This window comes from Sebastes umbrosus, chromosome 8, assembly GCF_015220745.1.
Source record: "Sebastes umbrosus isolate fSebUmb1 chromosome 8, fSebUmb1.pri, whole genome shotgun sequence".
Taxonomy (NCBI): Eukaryota; Metazoa; Chordata; class Actinopteri; order Perciformes; family Sebastidae; genus Sebastes; species Sebastes umbrosus.
In genome coordinates this window covers 31,384,308-31,409,357 of record NC_051276.1, presented here as the reverse complement: position 1 = coordinate 31,409,357, position 25,050 = coordinate 31,384,308, and the positions used below count along the sequence as shown (strand labels likewise).

Below are 25,050 nucleotides of genomic sequence, written 5' to 3'. Positions count from 1 at the left end.
TTAAATTTTATAAAACCTAAGATGTATTTTCAAAAATTTCAATCAGCTCCTGGTGTTTGTAATATTTTTTATATGTTGTAACCTAGATGACAAAAACTCAAATTCTTGCATTATGGTATATTGGATATTTTACTTAACATTGACTCTCAGAAAAAAGGAACACCACAAACCAAAGGTTTTAAGAGTCTCATTAGAGAAAGTGCCCTTTTCATTAATTTTGAATGTAAACTGTAAAAGGAGACCCACTGACATGATGCAGCCTAGAGTATACCTTCCAGACACTTTCTATTAAACTCAAAAGCTCTCAGTTGCTCATTAGCAGCATGATGTTTTTGTCGTAAAAGCCGAGTGCAAATCATTTTAATGGAGGAAGCTTAGCTCTGAGAGGTTGTTAGGAGCAGAACAGAGAGCTTAGTGCACTAAAGCATTATTGAATACAATTGACACCACCTGCTGGTCATTGAAAGTCCTACATTAAAAACTAATAACTAACTAATTCTGTGAACCCATAACCACCAGTTTCTATAAAATAAAAATCAGTCATGACAGTAAAACACGTTCAATTCATTCAATACATCAGACCAAAAAAGCCACAGATGCATATGTTGTGGTTATAGTGGTTTATATACAGTAAAAAAACATTTTATATTGTTTTACTACTCGCATCACCAACACAGGACAATAGCGATGTTTTCACACATAAATAAAACTAAATTAATTGGATTTTATCCAAAGTACCAACAGAAATCATAATCAGCCTTAAACAGGGCTCTGATTTGATTTCCTGTATTTCAATGAACTGTATAATGATTACATAAAAGTTAAATTATGTTTAGTACACAATAAAAATGGGGAAAATATAATCCATTACAAATACCATGAAAAACCTTTTTGTCTAAAATTATTAAAGAGGACCTATTATGCTTTTGTGCTTTTCCCCTTTTGTTGTAGTGTGTTTAGTTTTGTAGTTTTGTTGCCTAAACCTAAAGAAGTTGTAGTTCTATTGCCTAAACCTAAAGAAGTTGTAGTTTTGTTGTCTAAACCTAAAGAAGTTGTAGTTTTGTTGCCTAACCCTAAAGAAGATGTAGTTTTGTTGCCTAACCCTAAAGAAGATGTAGTTTTGTTGCCTAAACCTAAAGAAGTTGTAGTTTTGCTGCCTAAACCTAAAGAAGTGAAGTTGTAGTTTTGTTGTCTAAACCTAAAGAAGTTGTAGTTGTATTGCCTAAACTTAAAGAAGTTATAGTTTTCTTGCCTAAACTTAAAGAAGCCTTTTTGTTTGTGATCAAAATGTGACGTTTCATTCAGTTTTACAACTTGTTAGAACGTGTTGTTTCTAAGTATTGCTTTAATTTTTACAGCGTAGTAGGCCCCTACTGACCCACATCTATGGTGCTTATAGCGTCTGATAATGCCTATTATTGGCCTGATAACAGTCAAATCAGGTACAATTTCAGTCTGGACCACGAACAACCACTTTTATCCCTAGAGCCATGCATTTTACTTATTATCTTTGTTGTACACCTCATATATCTCCATCACTTTAACGGCTAATGAAGGCCTCAGTGCAGCAGCATTAGCATGTTGCTATTCAGTAGCATCAGTGTAGTACTGGTGACCACAGCTAATAGACCTTGCAAGCCCATCTCCAGTCGCTGCACCCCATCGGTGGCGCTGGGCTCCGTCTTTTTCTTCAAGTACTTATCAGAGTAGATCATGTACAACTCCAAGCATCTCCTGGCTTTCATCTGCTCAATCAGAGCCGGGTAGCCGATCTCCACAATACTGACTGTATCATCATCATCATCATCATCATCATCATTAGTAGCAGCTTTTCTGAGAACCTGTGAAGCTGGAGGTCCTGGCTTGGCTTCAGACTCATTCAGAGGGCGTTGAGTTGAAGGTGCAGAGGTCGAGGAGTTCTCTGCTGCAGTGCTGTTGCTCTTTGTTGTGTTGCTGACAATGCCAGAGTCTGGAGCAGCAGAAGTTGTGGTAGCTGTAGTTGTAGTTGTAGTTGTAGTAGTAGTAGTAGCAGCTGGTTTGTTGTTTGGCTTTGGATTGTTCGCAGGCAGAAGGTCTGTTCTCTTCATGCAGGAGTCCATGTATCCATCAAAGGTTGTGGGGGGTTTGCTGTACCTGTAGTCTCTGCTGTAGTCGTTGATATCAGTGGACTGGGTGCCATATCTCCTGTGCATGTAGTAGTTGTAGTAATGCTCCTCCTGGGGGTTGTGGAAGTTGAAGGGAGGACGGGGGAACCTTCCCAGCCCGTAGCCCAGGGCCATCCCTGCCACAGCCCCTCCAGCTGCTGCCATCACAGCGCTGCGTCCAAACCCTCTGGATCTATCGGAGGGATACATGCCCATCTGCTGAACTGAGTGAGAAAAGGGAGAGCCGCCGCCTGCACCGTGGCCCCCGTATCCAAAGCTGCCCCCGTAGTGAGGGCTCAGGACTTTGTTGTTTGGGTTCTGGTTCATGTATCCACCTCCGTAACCACCATGACCACCGTAACCTCCTCCGTATGGGTAGCCCTGTGCTGGGTTACCTCCTGCTGGATATCCTGGCTGCTGAGGGTAACCCCCTTGATTGGGGTAACCTCCTGGTCGGCCGGGTTGCTGAGGGTAACCTCCTTGGTTGGGATAGCCTCCTTGGTTAGGGTAACCTCCTTGGTTGGGATAGCCTCCTTGGTTAGGGTGACCTCCTTGGTTAGGATAGCCTCCTTGATTAGGGTGACCTCCTTGGTTAGGGTACCCTCCTTGGTTAGGATAGCCTCCTTGGTTAGGGTAACCTCCTTGGTTAGGGTATCCTCCTTGGTTAGGGTGACCTCCTTGGTTAGGATAGCCTCCTTGGTTAGGATACCCTCCTTGGTTAGGGTAGCCTCCTTGGTTAGGATACCCTCCTTGGTTAGGGTAGCCTCCTTGGTTAGGATAGCCTCCTTGGTTAGGGTACCCTCCTTGGTTAGGGTAGCCTCCTTGGTTAGGATAGCCTCCTTGGTTAGGGTAACCTCCTGGTCGACCTGGTTGCTGGCCTCCTTGGTTAGGGTAACCTCCTGGTCGACCTGGTTGCTGGCCTCCTTGGTTGAATTGTTCATGTTGTTTAGGCTGTTTGGGGATTCCTCCCTTAGACTTAGTGTCCAGATTTGTTTTGGGGGTCTTCTTAAAGAGACTTATTTTCCCACCAAACCCTCCTTTTTTCGTGGCCGACGAAAAGTGAACATGAACCGAGAGAAGGGACAGACACAACAGAGCTGTTACAGTCAGCTTCATCTTTACACTGCAGAGAGGAGCCGGGGGAAGAAACGTAAAGAGAACAAGAGGTAGAGAAAATATAAGGAGAAGAATACATGGGTTTGGTAACATTTTATAATAACCATCATTATTACACGGCGTTGTGAATACTCGATTCTGATTGGTCAATCACGGCGTTCTACGGTCTGTTATTTCTTTATAGCAGACCATTGCAATGGGCACAGTTCTGATGTCGGACTCTGGAGGACCACTTTTGTGTCAAATTATTGATTCCTTAAAGGTCCCATATTGTAAAAAGTGAGATTTTCATGTCTTTAATATTATAAAGCAGGTTTAAGTGCTATATAAATACTGTTAAACGCTCAATATACAGAGAAATACACACAATTCCGTTGAAATGCACTAAAACGGAGCGTTTCATACAGAAGGTGAATACAGGTATATTCAAGCAGACAGTATGAGGAAAATAAAGTTTTTTTTTTAAGATTACAGCATGTAAAAATGTTCTAGTAGAAACACAAAATACAAGTATGAACCTGAAAATGAGCATGATATGGGACCTTTAAGTAATTAGCTGTATAATAAGCGGGATAACGTACAGCTAGCGGGTCATTGTTGTGAAATAAACCCCTACATTGTTTTCGCACCACACAGCCTCTCCCCCCTGTTTTACTTCAACATGAAGCTGTGGGGCCAACATAAATGTCAGGCTTAAAATAGCACAAACTATTCAGACCGCATACTGCAGGCCGGCAACAGCTGATCTTTACACGCTAATGTAATTATATGAAGTTGATTTCAGCCCATGACCATCGAAGGAAATACAATAAACACACGGTTACTGATAATAAATTCTTACACTACTTTAGTCGTCTAATGTCACATGCAAATCTTGCCTCGCTGTTCTCTGGTGACAAACCACAAAATATTCCTTACAAGTAAAGGTACATTTATAAAACCATGACGGGTCGGTGACGCATATTTCCCAGAAAACACCTCTTATGGAAAAGGTTACAAGACAAATCTTAACTTAAAAAACTGAACATAAAGACATGGAAACATAACACAGACCGTGTAATGTCAGTATCCACTCCCCCGTCGTTTCTTTCTTTAGATCCTCCTGCCTGTGCTTCCCAAACTTTCTCTATCACCCTGCACCCCCGTCTCCTTTTGCACTTTAAATATTTGTTAATCCCCCGCCCACCAGCCACAGTTAACCAGCATTAACCAATGTCAACCTATATTTAGATTTTAATCATTTGATATTTGTCTTAAGTAGATTTAGATTATTTATACAAATTATAAACCAGTTTATAGATTATCATGTATTATCTGTTAAACTACCGAGCAGTATATAAAGTAGGGCTGCACAATATGAAGAAAATATGCGCTCACATTATTGAATATCGCGATAACGATGTTACTTGCAATAAATAACCAGATATTAAAATGTACTCATTTCCATCTTTCTGCTGCTTTCGGTATTCTGCTAAGATACAACAAATTGCTTATTGAATTAAAGATATTAAAGGAAATTATTTCTGCAGACTGTTACATTTTACAGTGCAGTTTTCTTCTGATGCTCTCTTTCAACTAACTCATAAAAATCAGTTGCCAGAGTGGCAGTCTTTCGCGATGTGTTCATCGCACCAAGTTGACATCGCGATGACGATAATAACACGATATATTCTGCAACTCTAATATAAAGTAATTATTTTGCAACATTAAAGTGTAAACATGTACTTTTATGAATCAATAATTATAATCCAGTAATATGATTCTGAAATTGGCCATTCTGCATAATGAGTACTTTGGTACTTTATATACATATATGCTAATGCTTTTGTACTTTTACTTATTAAGAGTTTGAATTGAGTATTTTAACTTGTATAGTATTTTTTACTCTGTAGTATTGCTACTTTTGCTAAAGTAAAATATCTGAATACTTCTTCCACCACTGAGAAAAAAATGCAATGAAAAGAATAGCAGAGGAGGACAAAAGTAAAAATACAAATAATTTTTAAATACATTTTAAAAATATTTACTTTTAAATAAAAATGTTAAATTCCTTTTGAGGTGCAGCATCGAAAAAAACCCTAATACTCTGGGTAATCTAGAGAAACATAAACCTACTTAAAAATAACCTGGACAGATAAAAGCAGACCTATCTGCATGGCTAGATACCACAAAAGGTGTTTGTGTGATTTGGGTGGATGGAAACAGGAAACGAGGGACGGTTTATTCCAACATTTCTCAGGAAACACCCACCTTCTGATGTTATCAACTTACATGGTGAATGGAAAGAGTTACTCTAGAAGACAACCGTTGAACGTTTTAAACTGTTACCTTGGATCTGCAAACACATTTGAAAGAGACTTTTCCTTATTATCAGGTGTAATAGGGACGTCCTCCTTTGATTTAAGTAAAGATATAGTGTAAATGATTGTGTTTAGGTAGATAAACCTTATGAATATACACTCACCGGCCACTTTATTAGGTACACCTTGCTAGTACCGGGTGGTCTTCTGCTGCTGTAGCCCATCTGCTTCAAGGTTGGACGTGTTGTGCGTTCAGAGATGGTATTCTGCATACCTTGGTTGTAACGAGTGGTTATTTGAGTTACTGTTGCCTTTCTATCATCTCCAACCACTCTGCCCATTCTCCTCTGACCTCTGACATCAACAAGGCATTTCCGTCCACACAACTGCCGCTCACTGGATATTTTCTCTTTTTCGGACCATTCTCTGTAAACCCTAGAGATGGTTGTGCGTGAAAATCCCAGTAGATCAGCAGTTTTTGAAATACTCAGACCAGCCCGTCTGGCACCAACAACCATGCCACGTTCAAAGTCACTTAAATCCCCTTTCTTCCCCATTCTGATGCTCGGTTTGAACTTCAGCAAGTCGTCTTCACCACGTCTAGATGCCTAAATGCATTGAGTTGCTGCCATGCGATTGGCTGATTAGCTATTTGTGTTAACAAGCAATTGAACAGGTGTGCCTAATAAAGTGGCCGGTGAGTGTATATACATTTACACTTGTCTTGTACCTGGGTTGTGGGATGGATTATTGTATACAGATGGTGCCACCTGCTGGTCATGAAAGGACATACATGTAGAAATCTTGATGTGATGAGTATTTCTGTGAACTCCAGTAACCACCAGACCTTAATATGTGGATAAAAACTCATTAAACAGTGGTTTCCTTACAGTAATAACATGGATTTCACAGGTATTGTGAACAAAGAGAGATGGGACGCGGCTGTAAAGGATTTAAAGATTTTAATTGTGTGAATTCTTTGTTTTTTTTTTCCATCACCCAGACACTCATTTGCTCTGGTAAAGGGATGCATACATTAAATGCAGGGGAAGACAGTGCACGTTTTAACTGAATGAAACAATCCTTAAAGACACATGATAGCGTCGGTGTACCAAATCATCTGTAGGAAGTTTCCAGACAGGCGTCGTGTTGTTATCACACACACACTGATGCTGATGAATGAAAAGAGGTGATACAAGGGAGGTAATTTATGACAATATGGATCATCTGTGGATAAATTAATTGTAGATGCAGAAGAATGTATCCTGTCCAATAACTCTGGGGCAGAAGTTTACAATATTTCTTTCAGTTTCAGGGTCTCGGAGGCACGGCAGAAACGTGAAACCAGTCCAATCAATCAGTTAATGTTGTGCTGTAGATGGTACCAACGTCAGAAAACCTCCCAGCAGATCAAATCAACAAGTCTGAGCAGCAGCACATCAACAGGTCAGTGACAGGTGTTGTTAAAAAGCAAAAAATAAATGCTGTGATTGATCCCCTTTGCACCACGTACGCAGAGCAGGAAAGGATTAATTTGGATTTTGATTGATACTCTGATCAAATGGGGAAGGGAAAAGGTTCAACTGGACGCTTTAAACACACTGAAATGAATGATCAATGGTACGATAGAAAATCTGAAAAATGCAAACACAACCGCCCTTTAACCTTAGGCACATATGTAAAACCAATAATATAAATATTCATTAGCAATCCTTTTTTTTTGCTTAAAAAATATCCTTTAAATTATGGCATCCACTTCTGGGATGTGCCTATGGATAAATAGCAATGAGGGAAAATGTGTGGAGACAAAACTCCAACAATGTCAAATGTATAAAGAGGGATGGAAAACCTTTAAGCACTGTCAAACACACACAAAAAACTGTATTCATACAGTACACATTTATGTGGTAAACCTTCCAATTAAATAATGCAGTAAGATAGTTGGGCGAATCAGTCGTAATGCTTTCCATTTATCTCTTTAAAAGGGCCACAAAACCAAAAAAAACAATCTCATTTGTGGTTTTAAGCTTCTCTCCCATATTAATAATATATCTTAATGGATAACACATCAAGTATTCTCTCTTTTCAGTTTAAAGGAATCTTAGTATCATAGTGTTAAACACAATACATATACTGTATATGCAAATAAAATCTGCACATTTTGTACAGATTGTCCGTTCAGTGGTTTACCAGTGGAGGCAGACTGCACTTTACCACAGTCACCTCTGGGTTTAAGGAGTGACCTCTCTCTTAATAATAATACATCAGTCTTCATTTGTTAATTGCAGCAGCAAGCGGCTACGCTACGTCACCCTATTCAGAGGCAGGGCTGGTTCAAATCTGACCAAATGAGATGATGACGATTGTGACTGAGCCTTTTGCTTTTTTTATTCACTCGCAGGTTCAGAATGTGCTTCAGCACATCAGTATAGTCCAGCTTACTGAGCTAAGATGAAGGTGGGACAGCTACTGAACCAAAAAAGTTCAGCAACGTAACTCTGAAAAAAAAAAAGATGACTTCTCTCATATCCTGACGAGGAGCGAATCCAAATAGAGAGAGAAGAGAGAAAAACGGTTCAAGGCCTTTGCATAGCAAAATGTACAAAGCTGCTGCCGCTGCGATGCAAGACAGAGACGAAAATATACAGGATATTTACAAATTTACAGAAGGAGGAGGAGGAGGAGGAGGAGACCGTCTAGACTGTAAGGAGACACCATCAAGACAGACAGTTGACCAGGCTCTGCCGTGGGCGGTTTGGGCGTCACTTCCAGGACGTTGGGTCAAAGTAATCACACCATTAGCGGTCTGCCAGTCAGGCTGGTTTTCCAGCTCTAACGGAGAGTGACAGAGAACGGAGTGCACACATGTGACAGCGGAGAGCTCTTCGAACCTGCCGAGACGAAGCAGAAGAGGTTTGCAGACCTTCCCTGGGTGTTAACAGAGAGAGGGACGAATAGGACTCCTAGATGAGTTGTATCATCAACATGCTGAACGGAGCCAGTGACTCCTCATCTCTCCGGTCCAGAGACACAGAAGAAGCGGTTATAAAATAACTTGAGGGCTACTGAAATGTAGACCGTCAACGGCCCGTCATCTGACCACTACGTCGCTGTCACCCCTCTCCACCCGAGGACAGAGAGCTGAGTCCATCCTCCCTTCAGTCCAGAGTCTCCTGCTCCACTTTAAACACCGTTGGCACTCATCTTGCTCTTCTGGGACACCTCTGTTGCTGCTTTAGCCTGTGGAAGAGGTCACAGAGGTTAGTATAACAAGATCCACTTTTTCCCATTGAAAAACATAATATTCTTTTTTTATAGCATCCTGTCTTTAGTTGATAGCTGACAGACGTTTAGTGATAGAAATCATACAGACAGAGAGAAAGAGAGAGAGAGAGAGGGGGATAGGATGTGACAAAGGTCGCCAGCCAGACATGAACCACAATCATCACGGTCACATGGTCTCAGACTGCTGAGATACCAGAACTCTCCATGCTAGCAGTACTGATTACAGTGACCTATAATGACATTTTGAAGCACAGACTCAATAATACGATTAATCTATTCAACAACAGTTGGATAATATTGCAAAACTATGAGTTTGTGCAACACTGACAGACCTCAGTGTTTAAATTACTCTCTAAATGAAACCTCAATATGTTGTCAATAACCTTCCCTCATATAAAAAAAGTAAACATCCTCTATCAGGAGAGGATAGAATGTGTTACTTGACAGAAACTGAAAATTAAATTATGTTTCAGTATTCCTAAAATTTGATTTATTTGACCTACATAAGAATGCATGTAGGGATGTCATGAGAACCGATAGTTTGGTACCAAGTCGATAACAAAATTGTGGAAACGCGACGGTACTCATTTTTTTCTGCAGTACCGCCAGGGCTCTAGACTTAACGGTGTCCCGTCTGTGATAGGAAATGTGTTTGGGACGCAGTAAACTCACTTTTAATGCTTCCTATTTTTTAACTGATAATGCTACATACAACAACAAATCTGTGTTGAAATCAGATGGATGAGAGTTGTTCTTCTTTTTGTTTTTTAGCCCGGTATTAAATTGGTATCTAGGATCATAGAATTCCACTGGTATTGGTATTGACTACTAACTTTCTGGTATCGTGACATCCCTAAATGCACGTCTCATGTACTTCTGGGAAAATATCACCATCCCCCATATGACACATGTTTGTGTAGAAATATGTGGATGTGTTTATAGGAGATGGAAACTTTGTTTAATGGCACTAACATTTTAACAACAGCTATATAAACAGACTAACCCAGTAGTCTTAAACAAAGACAGTGTCAAAGAATGAGTGTGAAAGAGAGATGTAGAGTCTCTTTTAACTGGATGGTTTAATAAGAATCACTTAGAGCTGTGCCTGACAGTAGCAGGTCTATATTTATCAGCTATTTTTAAACCTCACACAGATTAACTTGAGATGTTCAGTTCCAATTTAGCCAGTAGCTTTTTGTATTTGTGGTGGTCACTCTGTCAAATTACTTCTATATATCTAAACTAGACAGATTTCCAACCAGTCTATTCTTTCTGTACTTTCTGTCAGAAGAGCTGGTTTTCCGTTTTTCCCACTGTGAGAGATTAGCATGTCATGTGAGACAGATCAAAGCCAGGAAGAACTAACTGGATTATGAAACCCCGTGTTGCATCACGTCTCATACTGGTTTCTGTGGATTCCACAGGTCCGAACAACAACGGGAGCTCACCTGAAGGACTTCAGCAGGAGTCAGAGGTTTGTCCGACAACACGGGAGCCTTGTCTCTCATCTCCTCCACCTACAACACACAGACATAAAAAGAAAACTGATATACACATGTTTTTGTGTGTGTGTTTACTATCATTCATACATTTATTAAACTTAATGTTGCTGTCCCGGGAAAACCATGCAACTCCAAAAGGTCAACCTTTCATGAGCTATGAATAACAGGTCTATTTTCAGCTTTATGACAAGGCATTTTTTAGACAATCCCATACATGGGTATGTATGGTTTTATTTAGTTTAAAGAAATAAACTTTTATGTCAAGAGTTAGATGAGAAGATTGATACCACTCATGTCTGTATATGAAGCTACAGCTAGCCACCAGTTAGCTTAGCACAAAGACTGTAAACGGGGGGGAAACAGCTAAATGGTGCTTAATCCGTACAAAATCATTTTAGAGGTTCTGGTAGGTGGATTATGTTACTCTTTGGACAGAGCCAGGCTAGTTGTTTCCCCCCCGTTTTCAGTCTTTAAGCTAAGCTAAGCTAATCAGCTACTGGCTGTAGCTCCATATTTATTGTACAGACACAAGGGTGGTATCATCTTCTCATCTAACTCTAGATAAAAAGCAAATAATAATAATCATATCATCAAAATCATATCAATAATATTCCTTAATGTTGAACTATTCCTTTAAGAGGATGGAGGATTTTCATAATCCATAAAGGAATACCATAAATCACCAGATTTGTAGATACACTGACTACTTTCTTTGTATGAAATGAACATTGTCTCATAACTGCTCTGATACTGGACTATGAATACACAAATCTGCTAACTACAAACATGCCTTAGGCAACTGGACAAATACAGTGAAGATCAGTGACTAAAAGAAACTGTAAATTTTACTTTAATGTTTTGTTATTCTACATGTAGCGTGTACGAGTGTCTAAGTATCCCAGGACTCAACTATGATAAGAAAAACAGCTGTGCAGCCCCTCCAGTATGACCAGTACATCTACTGTTATATCAGAAATCTCTTCTGAACTGCAGCGATGACTTTATAATACAGTTGATCTTCTCTCATGCTGCTGTGTTTTCTGAGTTTACTGACCGGTCTGTCTTTGATGATGCGAGCCGGGTCCTTCAACATGTCCGAGCTGACTGAGGTTGTGTTTGCTCCGGTGTTCTCCACTGCAGGAGGAGGAGTAGCTTTCTGCAACAACAACAGCAACAACACATCTGGTAAGAAAACCACAACCTACAAAACATTACCTGCTCTGGTTTATTGTTCAATGGCTGCATTAAAGTCATTAAAGTAGGAGATCTAACATTTGTATATTCATAGATTCTGGATGTTTAAATGAAGGACAATGAATAGAAGTACTTCTAAGAGTTTTATACTACTTAAGTTAACTTAACTAAATTAAAATATTTACTTGATCCAACTTTTCACATGTTCAAATTTGCTGCTTTTCTTCAGTCTTAGATGGTAGTCAGTAAAATATCTTCAGGTTTTGGACTGTTGGTAAGACATAAAGCAATTTGAAGACGCAACTTCTGGGTCTGGGGGAAGTTGTGATGGCCGTTTTTTGCGGCTTTTTAATATTTCATTAGTGCAGTGTCCGTTCAGAGCGGGCCGATCGCTTGCCTGCCAGCGTTGTCGGGAACCGCTCATCGCTCGTTGACTCCAGGGAAGTGAAGAAGAGTTTGGTTGTAACGTTAGTATATCCACCATCCAGCAGCAAACGTGAACTGCAGGCAATAAGCCGCAGCCTGCAAAGGCTTGCTGGTCGCTTGTTTATTCAAACTTTAATAATATTGAACGTGTCGCAGATCGAAATTGCACCAACTTCGACACTGCACATTCTTGAGTCTGCAGAAATACACCCGTAAGTAGGATATTCTCAAGATATGCAAAGGACAGCCAGGTTACTAATGAACTTGCTGACACCAGAAACATAAATAGTTATGAAACATCTGGAGAGCAAACACTGATTGGTACCAAACATCACGACCTGCATACCAGAGACTTAACAGCTCGAATGTTAAGCCGGGTTCAACTTCCTCTAATCTGTACATAAAAAGTGAAAATGCAGTGAGATTATAAGTAGATTGTAAAAGTCGAACCTCGAGTTTGGGAACAGGCGGGATGACTGGAGGTTTAGGTTTGAGGTCAGAGTGGTACATGGCTCTGGAGAGCAGCAGCAGCGACGGAGGAACGTTCTCCTTCAGGTGCAGGTCCAGCCACTAGACAGAGACATTTATTATTATTAATTATATGGGAACAATTAGAAAACATAAGAAGATTCAATCTTTTATTAAAGACATTTTGAACTTAACCTGTTCCGAATGAACCAAAACACTATTGGTGCCTATTTATATTCTTTTACTTTAATTTACAGAATGATTACAACAAGTAAAATGTTTAATCTTTTCTATTTGAGTTAGCAAAGACAATCTGATAAATGGAGAAGGAATGAAAATCTACTCTTCAGTCTCTGTGAATGTTAATCTGGGGAATCACACAATTGTGAAACCAGTATTTATTTATTTTTGTGACGGTTCTCAGTCATCCAGGTCATGGTATCCGAGGGAGGGGTAAATCATTAGCAACTGGACTTGGTTTAGGTTCTTGAAGACGTTTCAATTCTCATCTGAAAAGCTTCTTCAGGTCTGACTGAATGGTAGGGGAACCCAGGAATTTAACCTCTGTGTGGTCGTTAGCATGGCAATAGAAACCACTCAGTACAATGGTGCTCCTTGATGACCATAATTTGCATATTTTGGAAAGAGAGGAAAGATGGTTTGAAAGAGGAGTGAAAGAAGCCATCTATGCTAAAGTAGAGAAGCCATCAGAGGAGGAGGCCTAAGGCATCACCTATTGTCCACATACAATGCTCGCCTGGCATCCCTGCCCAGGAGATTAAACAACCATTCACACTTGACCTCACCCGACAGTCATTCACATTCGGTATCAGTTGACTCTAACGACCCTTGATTACGGTCGTCACACCTAGGAGCACCATTGTACTGAGTGGTTTCTATATTCATGCTAACGACCCCACAGAGGTTAAATTCCTTTGTTCCCCTACCATTCAGTAAGAACTGAAGAAGCTTTTCGGATGAGAAGTGAAACGTCTTCAAGAACCTAAACCAAGTCCAGTTGCTGCTGATTTAACCTTTCCCCAGTATTTATTTAATGTCTATCGACCCAGAAAAGCTACAAACTTCACATTGAGTTGCTCACCTGCTGCATCTGTGTGTGTAGCTGTTCGCTGGTGAGACCCAGAGACCTCATCCCTCGACTACGACACGCTGCCTGTAACTCTGACACACTCATAGCTGCCACGCCTTCTGCTGCGATCATCTGTGAAGGAAACAGAGAGGGAAGTTAAAAACTGTTGCACAAGCACAGCCCGCTGAGCCCCGTTAATAAACACGAGTGACGAGTTAATTTAAATCTTTTTGCTGTCTCTTTTCCATGAATCCGACACAGCGCATCTCCGTTCTCCCTAAGCCTGCTCACTAAAACTTTGCTCTGCGCTCCATAAAAGTAGTTGACGTTATGGATATGATTTGTGATGTTAAAGATAAGATAATAATGTTTAATGGAACATGATGCTGTGATATTGTCGCACCAAGCACAGACTTTTAAAAGCGAGCCGTTGTTTACATAGGAGACATCGCTGTTTTTAATGTTTAAATATTTTAAATAAAATGTTCACACTCTTTGATTATAATCCAAATTAAATTCTAACGTCAATAATAATTAAGAAATGCTAAACAGAGAATAAATTATTTAATAAAAACTATTAAATATACTTGTACTACTACTAAAGGCAATCAGATCACCTAGTGGCGATCTCAAGTAACCACGATTGGACGATATGAAAACAGAAACCGTCGCCCAACCCTACGCCCCCGCTGCTCAATCTCACCTCATCGTCTGACTTGATGGTTCTGAGTTGCATCATCAGCTGAAAACGCAGCAAGTTGTTGGTGCCGATTGGCTGCAGCTCCAACAGTTTACACAGAGCCACCAGCTGGGGGCGCTCCAGGTGCTCCAGCGTCAGCTCGTCCTCAAACAGCTTAGAAAACCGGACGATGTCCTTTGTGGTGGGCTGCTCGCCTGTGCCCCGAACCTGACGAGGACACACAGAGTCAATAATGCAAAACACCTGAAACCAGGCTGAGCAAATATCGTCCAGACCAGCTGGAGCAAAAGATCCAGCTGGATAAGATAATATATATACAGCATCTCATCAAATCTCCAGTCCCAAACCATCAATTTTATCTACTTTTTATTAATACTACATTCAAAACTGTAGGATTTCAGGTAAAACAAATTTTGAGATGAGATTGCTCTCAAACCTTTTCCCCTCACTAATGCTGTTTTTTTATCATTATGGAAGATCCTCTATGCATCTTAGATTCCCATTTATAATCTCAACTATGGTTCAGTTTGTTTACCGACTCAATACACTTTTTAACAAACAAACACAGACTTATCTAATCTAATCGACGGGACTTGACCTGCCATTGGGAGATAAGATGTTAAGTGTTGTCTTTTCTGTAGTTTACCTTCTGAACGTATGTGGAGAAGCGCTGCGTCTCATCTTCTGTTTGAGCTTTTGCTTTATTCCTTCGAGCCATCTCGGCGATGGTCTCTTGGAGAAACTTGGCCAGCTCCAGCTTCGCTGCCAGACCTTTCTTCTGCTTCTCCTCCTGCATGAAGGACGGAGGGAGGAGGAAGACACAGGTTAGTTTAAGAAAATATACTTCAAATACAGCTGCAGGTTGATGTATTAAAATATAGTCGTCACAGACTGGTTTGTCCTCTTCAGAACTATATTACAAGTTCTCTAGAGTTTCAATATTACAGAGTTAAAACTTTTTATTGTGGTAGTTGGATTAATAACAGAAAAGCTGACTTTACAAACAATTTGAGACAGTTGTACATAATGATATACAAACAGAAATGTGATTTATTAGGTTGTTCGAGTTGCAGGTTGTCAGTTCAGGTTGTTCCTTTGTTTGATTTATTATGTTTTCCAGATTATTATTAAACCTGCTTTCAAAAGAACTAGGATTTTAAACTTCTTATCTTCTGCAAGAGGCAAAATAATCAAGATGGCGACGGCCAAAATGCCGAGCTCGAGGCTTTAAAAACAGCAGTCCACTTCACGGTGACTATGTCCACTTCTTATATACAGTCTATGGTTATTAGAAGCTGCTGGGCAGCACAGTCCTGCTTGGCTGAATTAACGAAGCTAACAGCTAACGTACTGCTGGCTATTAGAAAGAATGCAAGTTCAAGGCACTTCCACATTGGCTTAACTTTTACAGACCCTGGAATTGACCACTGCTAACAGCTAACGTTAACTAGCTCTCCTCCTGCCGATTTCAACACAGATTTGTTCACAATGCAGCATTATTAAGGAAAGTTTCTAATCCCGAGCCTTGATCCCTGGTTCCTGCGGTACTGTAGAAAAACGAGTACCGTCACATTTTCAGAATTTAGGCATCAACTTGGTACCAAAGTATCAGTCCTTATGACATCCCTACATGGACAGTCGCAATATAATCTTGAAGTGTTACAAAAATCATAATATTGTTCTTACACCAACATATTGTGACGATAGTTTTGACTATATCATACATTATTCATTTGACCCTGTGCTGTTTTGTTTTCTATGTTCAGTCACATTTTCAGAGGACGGACTTGTCTGTGCTGTCCAGGAGCACGAGAGCATTTCTGTGAATCACTCAACCGTGATCCAGAACAACCCGGGGAAAACATTGGAGTGGACAGGTCGACTGGACCAAATACAGAAACCTGCTGCTTTTCTTTTACCAGAGATTAGAGGCGAACAAAAGGAATGTCGTATCATTATAATTACAGGAACAATAGACTTATCAGTTGGTGCCTTTTCTTTTTTTTTTAGAAAGATACAGTAAGTACTTTGCAGGTTTGGACGGTATGTGTTATTTCATGCAACAGCTCTTAAAGTAAATAAAGATTAGGTAAGGTCTGCTGCCTGCGTGTCCTCAGGTTCTTAGTACAGCAGACATATCTGAGGAGTTATATAATTACAATGAACTCTATGGCGAGGTCATTCAGGCGGCAGGGTGTGTATGTCTGTGTGTGTGTGTGTGTATATGAACACATGCCTTTTTGGTCTCTGTCTCGAAGGTGGAGGGCAGCATCTCTGGGAAGAGTTTGAGGAAGACGGGAAGAAGGAACTCCATGAAAGGAACGATGATGAACACGGTGAAGGGCACTAGACGGAACAGGTCAGCGCAGGTCCTCATCAGCTGTAAACACACAGAAAAACAATGTTAATATGAGAAAATGTGGAATGTAATGTGAGCCAGTATTCATGCCATGGTGCAGTCATCTTTGGAGGTGTGTTTGCATGTTAATATCCATTACATGTGCAGTGAGCCTCTGCCAGTCTTTAAATAGACTAAATATAGTTTTACCATGAGCATAACTTGGGTCACTGAGAGTGCATATACAGTTTTGTGTTCGGGTTGAGCGATCGTTTCTATTTTCACATCATCCAATAGTGGTGACTCAAGATTAGGCGATCTGATTGCCAGGGGGTGGGGAGGGGGAGTTACGTCATGAGAAAATCAAAGTGACAGTGAATATGGCCGCAACTGACAATAAGGAGACTTTCATTATTGATTAATCTAGAGATTATTTTCTTGAAATATAAAATAAGGGGAAATATACCCATCAATCCAAAACCAAACGATATTCAGTTTACTGTCATAATACATAAGACAATGAAAAGCAGCAAATGTGCAACTAATGTTTTACATTTTTGTGTGAAATATGTCGTAAACGATTAATCAATGGTCAAAATATTTGCAGATTTATTTTCCATCAATCGAATAATTGATTAATTGCTTTTAACTCCAATCGTGACATTTATGTAAAGTTATAGTAAAATGCTACAGACAGTGAAAAACATTCAATATCATGTATTAGCACTGCACAAAGCTCAACCTACAACTGAACTCTAAATATCACAAAGCAAATACTTTGTGTTGAAATGACAAAATACAGCAGAACCATACAGACCAACACTAGAACTGAATGTCTCTCACCGCAGGATTTAGTGTTAAAGGTTAAACTTATTTCAGGAGTTTTAATAGTTTATTTTAAGTATTGTGACTTCAAATAAACTATCTAAACTCTGTCAATGATTATTTACAGACTGTCTGTCTCACCACTGTAACACAGAACTGCATACCTGCTGTTGCTCACATCTGTTACGACTTCGGGAACACACTGTACTCATTCCTCATTGACATGTAAAAGTGTGAGACAGTCAAAAGAGCCCTTAAGCCATAAAATATACGTCTCACTGCTTTACTGATTACAACCCAGAGGAGGCGTGACAGGAAACAGGACAACTACTGAATGAAACCAAACGACCAGACAGACAGGCTGTTGTGACCAGAGGGCAACAGAGAAGATCAATGCAGAAGAACAGAGCAAAAAGATCTAAGTACAAAGATTTAAAATTAATTTGGGACACAAGTGTGCGGTCTGTTAAACTTAAATAATAATATATCATTACAAATTACAGTACGGGCTGCAACTAACGATTATTTTCATTGTCGATTAATCGGTTGATTATTATCTTGATTAACAGATTAGTTGTTTGGTCTATAAAATGTCAGAAAATTACGTCTTCAAATGTCTTGTTTTGTCCACAACTCAAAGATATTCAGTTTACTGTCAGAGGAGCAAAGAAACCAGAAAATATTCACATTTAAGAAGCTGGAATCAGAGAATTTTTACCTTTTTTTTCCTTAAAAAATTACTCAAACCAATCAATCGATTATCAAAATAGTTCACAATTAATTTAATAGTTGAAAAATAATCAATTAATTGTTGCAGCTCTAGTGCACAGATACTTTCAGGTACATTACCAATAGGAACTTGTAGGAAAAAGGCTTTGTTTTTTATTAGGGCTGACCTGAATGCTTCAACTGTTGCCATGGTAATCAACCTCCAAATCAGTATTCAAATGCTTCATTTTTTGTATTTTTTTTATATGCAACTAAGTAATAATAATGAATAAATCACAAAATAGCCCATTCAAGAAGGAATAATCCCACAAAATTATTAATATTCAACATTATATCTGTTATGATTAGAGGTGCGTGTGTGTATAGTAGTGTGGCAGCGGCACTGGCCCGAAGCTTTGAATACCTTCAGATATTTCTCACCGAAGCTTCGAAGCCCTAAATTAATTAGAAATTAGTCATTAAGGTGAGACTGAAGATGTCCATTTCATGTATATTAAATTATGATTTAAGAGCTACACTTTTGAGTAAAATATCCTGCGTTTTGTTGAGTTGATGAAGCTGTTCTTACCCTTCTCCTCTCCCTGCGTGTGAGCAGTTGTCCGTGCAGCAGCCTCCACACCATCCTGCCTGCAATCTTGATATCGATGCCGAGTAACCGGAAGCCATTGTAGTAATGCTTCAACTCGTCCACGATCTTCTGATACAGAGCCTTTTTCACGACTGCCCTCTCCTGCACCGGAGGGACAGCGGCCGTTGTAGTTGCGGTGGCGGTGGTGGTGGTGGTGGCAGTGGACGTCGGAGTGGGAGCCGATGGAGGTTGGGACTGGGGTGAAGCGGCTACAGAGTCCTTTTTAGCTCCAGGAGAAGCATCCTGGGCAGCGGCCGGGGAAGTTTTAGCATCCTCCTGCTTTATGTCTTGGAGCCAAACACCTGAGCTGTGTAGAGGGCGGGCGAGCAGGGCGGAGTTGTGGCCTCGGTAACAGTGGGGGGAGCTGTAGCGGGAGTGCCTGAGTGCGTGTAAGGACGAGACCTGGCGAGGAGGGTCTATGTGGAGATAGGCTCTAGAAGATAGAGAGGAGCAGCTGTTCCTTTTGGATAACAAATATGATCCCCTGTTGACAGCAATAAGAAAAACTGGTTAGTTATTACGTAATATTGAGCACTTAAAAAAGTAAAGAAAGTACATGGTAGTGCTCAAATGTTTATCAACAATACACAACTCTAATTTTGAAAAGGAATGAATCAGTTAATAGATATATAAAGTAAAACGGTTTCAGGTTACACCCTAGAGCTGTCTATGACAAATACTTAATTGTTGACTATTTTGAAGATTGACTAATTGTTTAAGTAATTTCAGCCTTTGTTGGCGCATCGTTGAGTTTCTTGGAGCTTCACTACCACCTGTAGATCAGTGGAATAGTGGGTGCGCTCCCTTTCATACAGCCGGGGCGAGAAGTGATGATGAGTGGTGAATGAGGAGCATACCTCTTAAAAAGGGGAAAACATTTGCCGGCGGGAGGAGGCGTCACTTTAAACAAAGCATGGATGTGTCAGAGCGATGAATTTTGTCAATTAATTGTTGACGAGATAACGATGCTACAGAGACAAAATGATACCAGCAATCACCTTCTGGCTGCTCTGCTGTATGTTAAATATATACTGACTTTATTTGTTTGTATCAGCCATGTGATCGAGGTAGGCGCTGCCTTCGCTGCTTGAATTGAGCGGGGCATTCAGGCGTATGTGCCGGCTGATAAGCCTTTTAAGGCTTCAGTAGGCCAAAAGTTTTTGGCATCATTGGGCAAATATTCCATAATAACCTTTCAGCATATTGTAGTTCAAGTGTTCTGAGAGAAAACTAGACTTCCGACCTCCTCATGGCTCTGTTTTCAGACGTTAAAAAAATCTAGACTCCATTCAACTCCACCGTGTATCAATATTTATTTTTTGTTTTTAAAACAAATATTGAAACCAGAAAAATAAAATATTAGTAATTATAGAAAAAAAATGCGGTAATGATATATTATTGATAATGAACCTACCCCTGTATTAAATATACTTCAACTACATAATAATAATAATTATAATATGTTTCTGTAAACTCAACTGAAAAAAATACACTTTACTACAGATAAAAAAAACAGATCGTAACGGCTGTTTTGGCTGATCAAAGGAAAAATACCTGATGCAAAAATCCTGTTAATTCAATATTGTAAATGCAATGGTGGCTTTATTAAACCAGAGATATAGCAAACTTAGTATATATGATATGATAAAGTCTCTGACAGTTGACAAATTGGTATATATATGTTCTCATAGTACATATTACCCAACCAAAATGTTAAACAGAGTTATGTAACAATCTGGCAAATCTAATTTCAGGGGCCATGAGAGTTTATGGTAGTACGAGGTTAGGACAAAGCTGTGAGTTTCTGATCTTGCATCACCAGTAGAAACCAGTTAAGCTGTAGTGTCTCTGCAGCACCCACTAGGTAAACACAGACTTTTCTAGACTCCTTAAACACAACAGAGAGCTCACAAGAGGGTGTAATTACAGTCACTAAAACTGTGTGAGGAGAACCAGTTCTGCATTTCCTTGAAATTAGGATGTAAATGTAGCCATGTGCTGCTTAAACTTACCTTGATCTTGTGACTGCAAGGAGCACCTGGTGACTAAAGACTGCCATTGCAGGAGCAGTTTACAGTATCCTGTTAAAAGCACACATGGAGACAGACAGAAACAGAGAGAGAACATGCAGGTGTCTGGTTACAATTCACTCTTATGGTGCAGCAACAGGCTGAATGGAAAAACACAACAAACAGACAACATGTGTCCGATCATAGACACATTATCCTTCCATAACAAACACACACAAGTCAGCTTAATAACTATGGAATGACATAATGTGCTAACACGAGTACAACCACGTTAGGTCACTGTTATGTAACAGCAAACACGGCACGTTTACTTATCAGACTTATATCACATATCAGGCTGATCCATGTGCTGGTTAACAGCTTAATAAACCATTAAAATCATTTAGAAACAGCCTCACACGCGTTACAAACATCCTCCTAACTGCAAGTTAAGAAACGTTAAAAACAACTGCTCTGCTAAACGCACACAATGCTACACTGAGGAGGAAAAAGCTCAATATTTTGATAATTCCCACAACTTTTAGTTAGCTAATGATGTATCAAACAAACTATACATTTAAAATATATCAAAATATTACTAATTTAACTCTAGAAACCTTTAAAAGTAGCCGGTAGTTTAAGATTAGCATCATGCTAGCAGCGAGTTCACCATTAGCTACGAGCCCTCAAGGACTATGGAAAGGAGGCTGGGTCACGCGTCATACATCCGGGGATTTTGCACATGCGCAGTAGAATCTCGTCGGAATTGAGCCAATCGTAACGCAACCACGTAGCTTGAGTTACACTGCGCATGCGTAATACCCCGCACCCCATGACCAGCGTCCTAGCCTCCTTCCATAGGCCTTGGGAACCCTAAATTGGCCTAGCCGGTTAGTTCTGTCTGGAGCCGCAAAACATTTGATCATTGTGATGAAGTTAACTCAGTTTATAGTCTAAGTATATAGTATATAAGTCTAATGCAGTGAGGGCCAAAGAAACAATGTACTACGAAATATTAGGGCCGCATTGAGGGGAAAAAAACATCTGAGATTTACAGAATAAAGTCATAATATTACGAGAATAAAGTCATAACTTTACAAGAAAAAAAGAAAATAACACGTAAAATTACTACTTTATAATATTATGACTTTATTCTCATAATCTTACAACTTTTTTTCTCATAAACTATTGAGTTTATTCTCATAATACTATGACTTTATTCTCGTAAACTTCTGACTTTATTCTCATAATATCATGACTTTATTCTCTTTATTCTCATAATACTATGACTTTATTCTCGTAAACTTCTGACTTTATTCTCATAATATCATGACTTTATTCTCTTTATTCTCATAATACTATGACTTTATTCTCGTAAACTTCTGACTTTATTCTCATAATATTATGACTTTATTCTCTTTATTCTCATAATACTATGACTTTATTATCGTAATACTTTTTCTTGTAATATGACTTTTTTCTTTTAATATCATGACTATTTTCTTGTAATATGACTTTTTTCTTGTAATATGACCTTTTTTCTCGTAAACCTATGACTTTATTCTCTTAATATTACTTTTTTCTCTTAATATTATGACTTTATTCTCATAATCTCAGATTTATTTTATTTATTTTCCTCAATGTGGCCCTAATACTCCATCATACCATCGTACCATAGACCTACAACAATGATAAATAACAATTAAAATGTAAACAAAAAACAGTTATTCATTTCCATGTTTATAAATCCACAGAGAGCCACTGGAGAGGAGCTAAAGAGCCTCATGTGGCTCTGTTTATATCATGTTTATTTTTGTTTATAGCTTATTTTGTATATTGTATATTGCTAGAAATTAAATTGTTTTATTCTTATTTTATTCTAACGTTTTTATCTATTCTTTTTCTATTATACTGTTTGACTTGCACCAACAAAACCAAAGCAAATTCCTAGTGTATACCTCTTACACCCAGCAATAAACAATCTGATTCTGATTCTGATTCAGCAGCAGGTTGCTACTAGACCTCTGGCCTAGCCAGTTAGCTTGCTGCTAGGCTAAGCTAAGCTAAGCTAACTAGCTCAGTGGATGACGAACCGACTCACCTCCAGCGTCAATGACGGAGATCTCTCTATGGCCGCCGCTCTATGGCTGCTGCTGACAGGGCGTTGTTGTAAGGCTTCTCGGTGAGACGGTAATACTGTAATCCATCCACAACAAGCCGTCCAGGTTAACCGGGAGAGACGAGAGAGGCGGCTGGTGCTGCTGTGGTGATAAACCCATTTATGGTGGGTTGTTTTTAAGCTTTAGAGTCGTCGTGTTTCAGCTGCTCGACTCTCTTTGCATGTGCAGCCTCCGCAGGCAGCTGCACTGAAAGGTCACTCTGGACATGCGTGAATGTTGTGTGAGGACCCACCGAAGATCGTCTATAGTTGGAAAGATGAGCTAATCTGTAGTCCATAATAATGTCCCAGCTGTTATCTAGCCTTGGAGCATTAAATTCAAAATACATCATTTGAGTTCAGTAAATATTTTACTTTGTGAATTTTAATGATAGTTTTGAGTCTGAGAAATATTAAGAAAAAACACAGATTTAGCATGTTCACAATTTTCCCTCTAAGCTAAGATATGATAAGAAACCCCTTTGTTGATCTTCGGCGGGGTAATTCGGTTGTTGCAGCAGTACAAGGACAGAAATAAATACAGAAAAGTATAGAAAGTTACAGAAATAAATAAGTACATAATCTAAAATAAGAATAGAATAAAAATAGAAACTATACAAGAGCATTTAGAGACAAATGACATGGTAAAGTGAGTGGTGCTATGAGTCTATGTAAACAGTGTAGTCTAGTATATGATATGATTAAGTAATGATACTCAGTGTTTGTCTGTATTAATATAGTAGAATATAGTGCAAGACTCAATGTAACATAGTATAATATGGTACATTATGATATGGGATATATGAGACATAGTATACCCTAATGTACTGTATAGTATAGTACAACAATATAACATAGTAGGCCATATGATATAAGTGTCGTACAGCTATATAACATAGTTTATAGTGTAATTATACTGTAACATATAACAAGATATAATGTGTAGTATAGTACAGCAATATAACATAGAATTTAATAGAATATCAAATATAATATGGTACCATATGATATGAGAATCAGAAATAGTTTATTGATCCTCAGGGGGAAATTGCGGCGTTACAGTAACAAGTAACATGTCAATTATGCACATACATTAATGATACAATATATAACACAATATATGTAGAGAAATATAAGTAAATTATAAAAATAAGAAATGAGAATATAACAAATATGTGCAATAAAGTTATACAATATATAACATATAACCACAGTGCAAATCAGTATATACAAATTGCTGAGAAGTGGGATCTATTAAGTGTGTTAAATATAAATGCAAGAATAGAATAAATATGAATTAAATAAGAATATTTCTTCTTTAGTATAGATAGATAGATAGATAGATAGATGGATAGATAGATGGTAACTTTATTGATCCAGAGGGAAATTCAAGTTCCAGCATCACAGTTCCATAGTGCAAAAACATATTAGTAAAAAGACAGTAAAAAAGTTAGTAATGCAAAGTACAAAGTACTAAAAAATATACCAGATATAAAAATACAAGGATATGAAAAAAACTGTTAAAACTGAATACAGTGCGGGGTAACAGCTGTGATACACGACTATTAAAAAAGTAAATATAGAGCAGAAGAGACTGTTAAAAATAAATATAGTATAAATGCAGTATTAATTAGTGCAAATGCAATATTAATGCCAGTGTATTGCACAGTTGAATTATTGCACAATTATTCTAATTTGAGATATATATATATACAGTATATGTTGTCCAAAAAGCTTTGTGGTGCCTACTAAATAGGCTGTGGACTACAACAATTGTGGGTACCAGGAATTAGCGGCGGAGTGAGAGGTTTCTCATTTCCTCCTCCTCTCTGCTCCAGATCAGGCGAGGAGGCGTATAAAAACCAATCAGAGACGCTGCTGCTGACGTCACGACGGTACTACGTCACTACGGCCTCTCTGCATCACTTGCATCGCGTTGTGTGGTCAAAATAAAAAATAATGAAAAATAATACTGTTCACATCCTTCATTCTTTAAATATATGACACTATTAAAATATATATATATATTTAAAACTGTTTCCGGTTGTTATTTTTACATAATCTCCTGCTTCAAAAGACATTTCTTCTTTCATTTCAGTGTAGGTGTGACTTCTTATGTCACATCTGCACCGCTACCT

The 25,050-nt window shown here is 38.9% G+C and overlaps 2 protein-coding genes across 4 annotated transcripts; both read right to left on the bottom strand.

Annotated features, from left to right (window-relative positions):
• Window positions 1-1,345: 1,345 nt before the first annotated feature.
• prnpb (prion protein b) lies at window positions 1,346-4,401 on the bottom strand. 2 transcript variants are annotated; one of them, XM_037778327.1, is made up of 2 exons: window positions 4,314-4,401; window positions 1,346-3,267 (listed from the first exon to the last, which is right to left on the bottom strand). In XM_037778327.1, the coding sequence occupies exon 2, from the start codon at window positions 3,258-3,260 to the stop codon at window positions 1,560-1,562; it is 1,701 nt and encodes a 566-aa protein (XP_037634255.1). In that variant the 5' UTR covers window positions 3,261-3,267; window positions 4,314-4,401; the 3' UTR covers window positions 1,346-1,559. The 2 variants fall into 2 exon arrangements, with proteins under 2 accessions (XP_037634255.1, XP_037634256.1); XM_037778328.1 differs by having other exon boundaries at window positions 1,346-3,280; window positions 4,314-4,399.
• Window positions 4,402-6,503: 2,102 nt separating this feature from the next.
• On the bottom strand, window positions 6,504-23,137 carry letm2 (leucine zipper-EF-hand containing transmembrane protein 2). Of its 2 annotated transcripts, none has more exons than XM_037779186.1 (11): window positions 22,856-23,137; window positions 20,758-20,826; window positions 18,686-19,229; window positions 16,462-16,605; window positions 14,872-15,015; window positions 14,229-14,432; window positions 13,538-13,657; window positions 12,418-12,537; window positions 11,402-11,503; window positions 10,294-10,362; window positions 6,504-8,800 (listed from the first exon to the last, which is right to left on the bottom strand). In XM_037779186.1, the coding sequence occupies exons 2-11, from the start codon at window positions 20,802-20,804 to the stop codon at window positions 8,744-8,746; spliced, it is 1,551 nt and encodes a 516-aa protein (XP_037635114.1). In that variant the 5' UTR covers window positions 20,805-20,826; window positions 22,856-23,137; the 3' UTR covers window positions 6,504-8,743. The 2 variants fall into 2 exon arrangements, with proteins under 2 accessions (XP_037635114.1, XP_037635115.1); XM_037779187.1 differs by lacking the exon at window positions 22,856-23,137 and adding an exon at window positions 21,372-21,448.
• Between the last annotated feature and the right edge of the window lie 1,913 nt (window positions 23,138-25,050).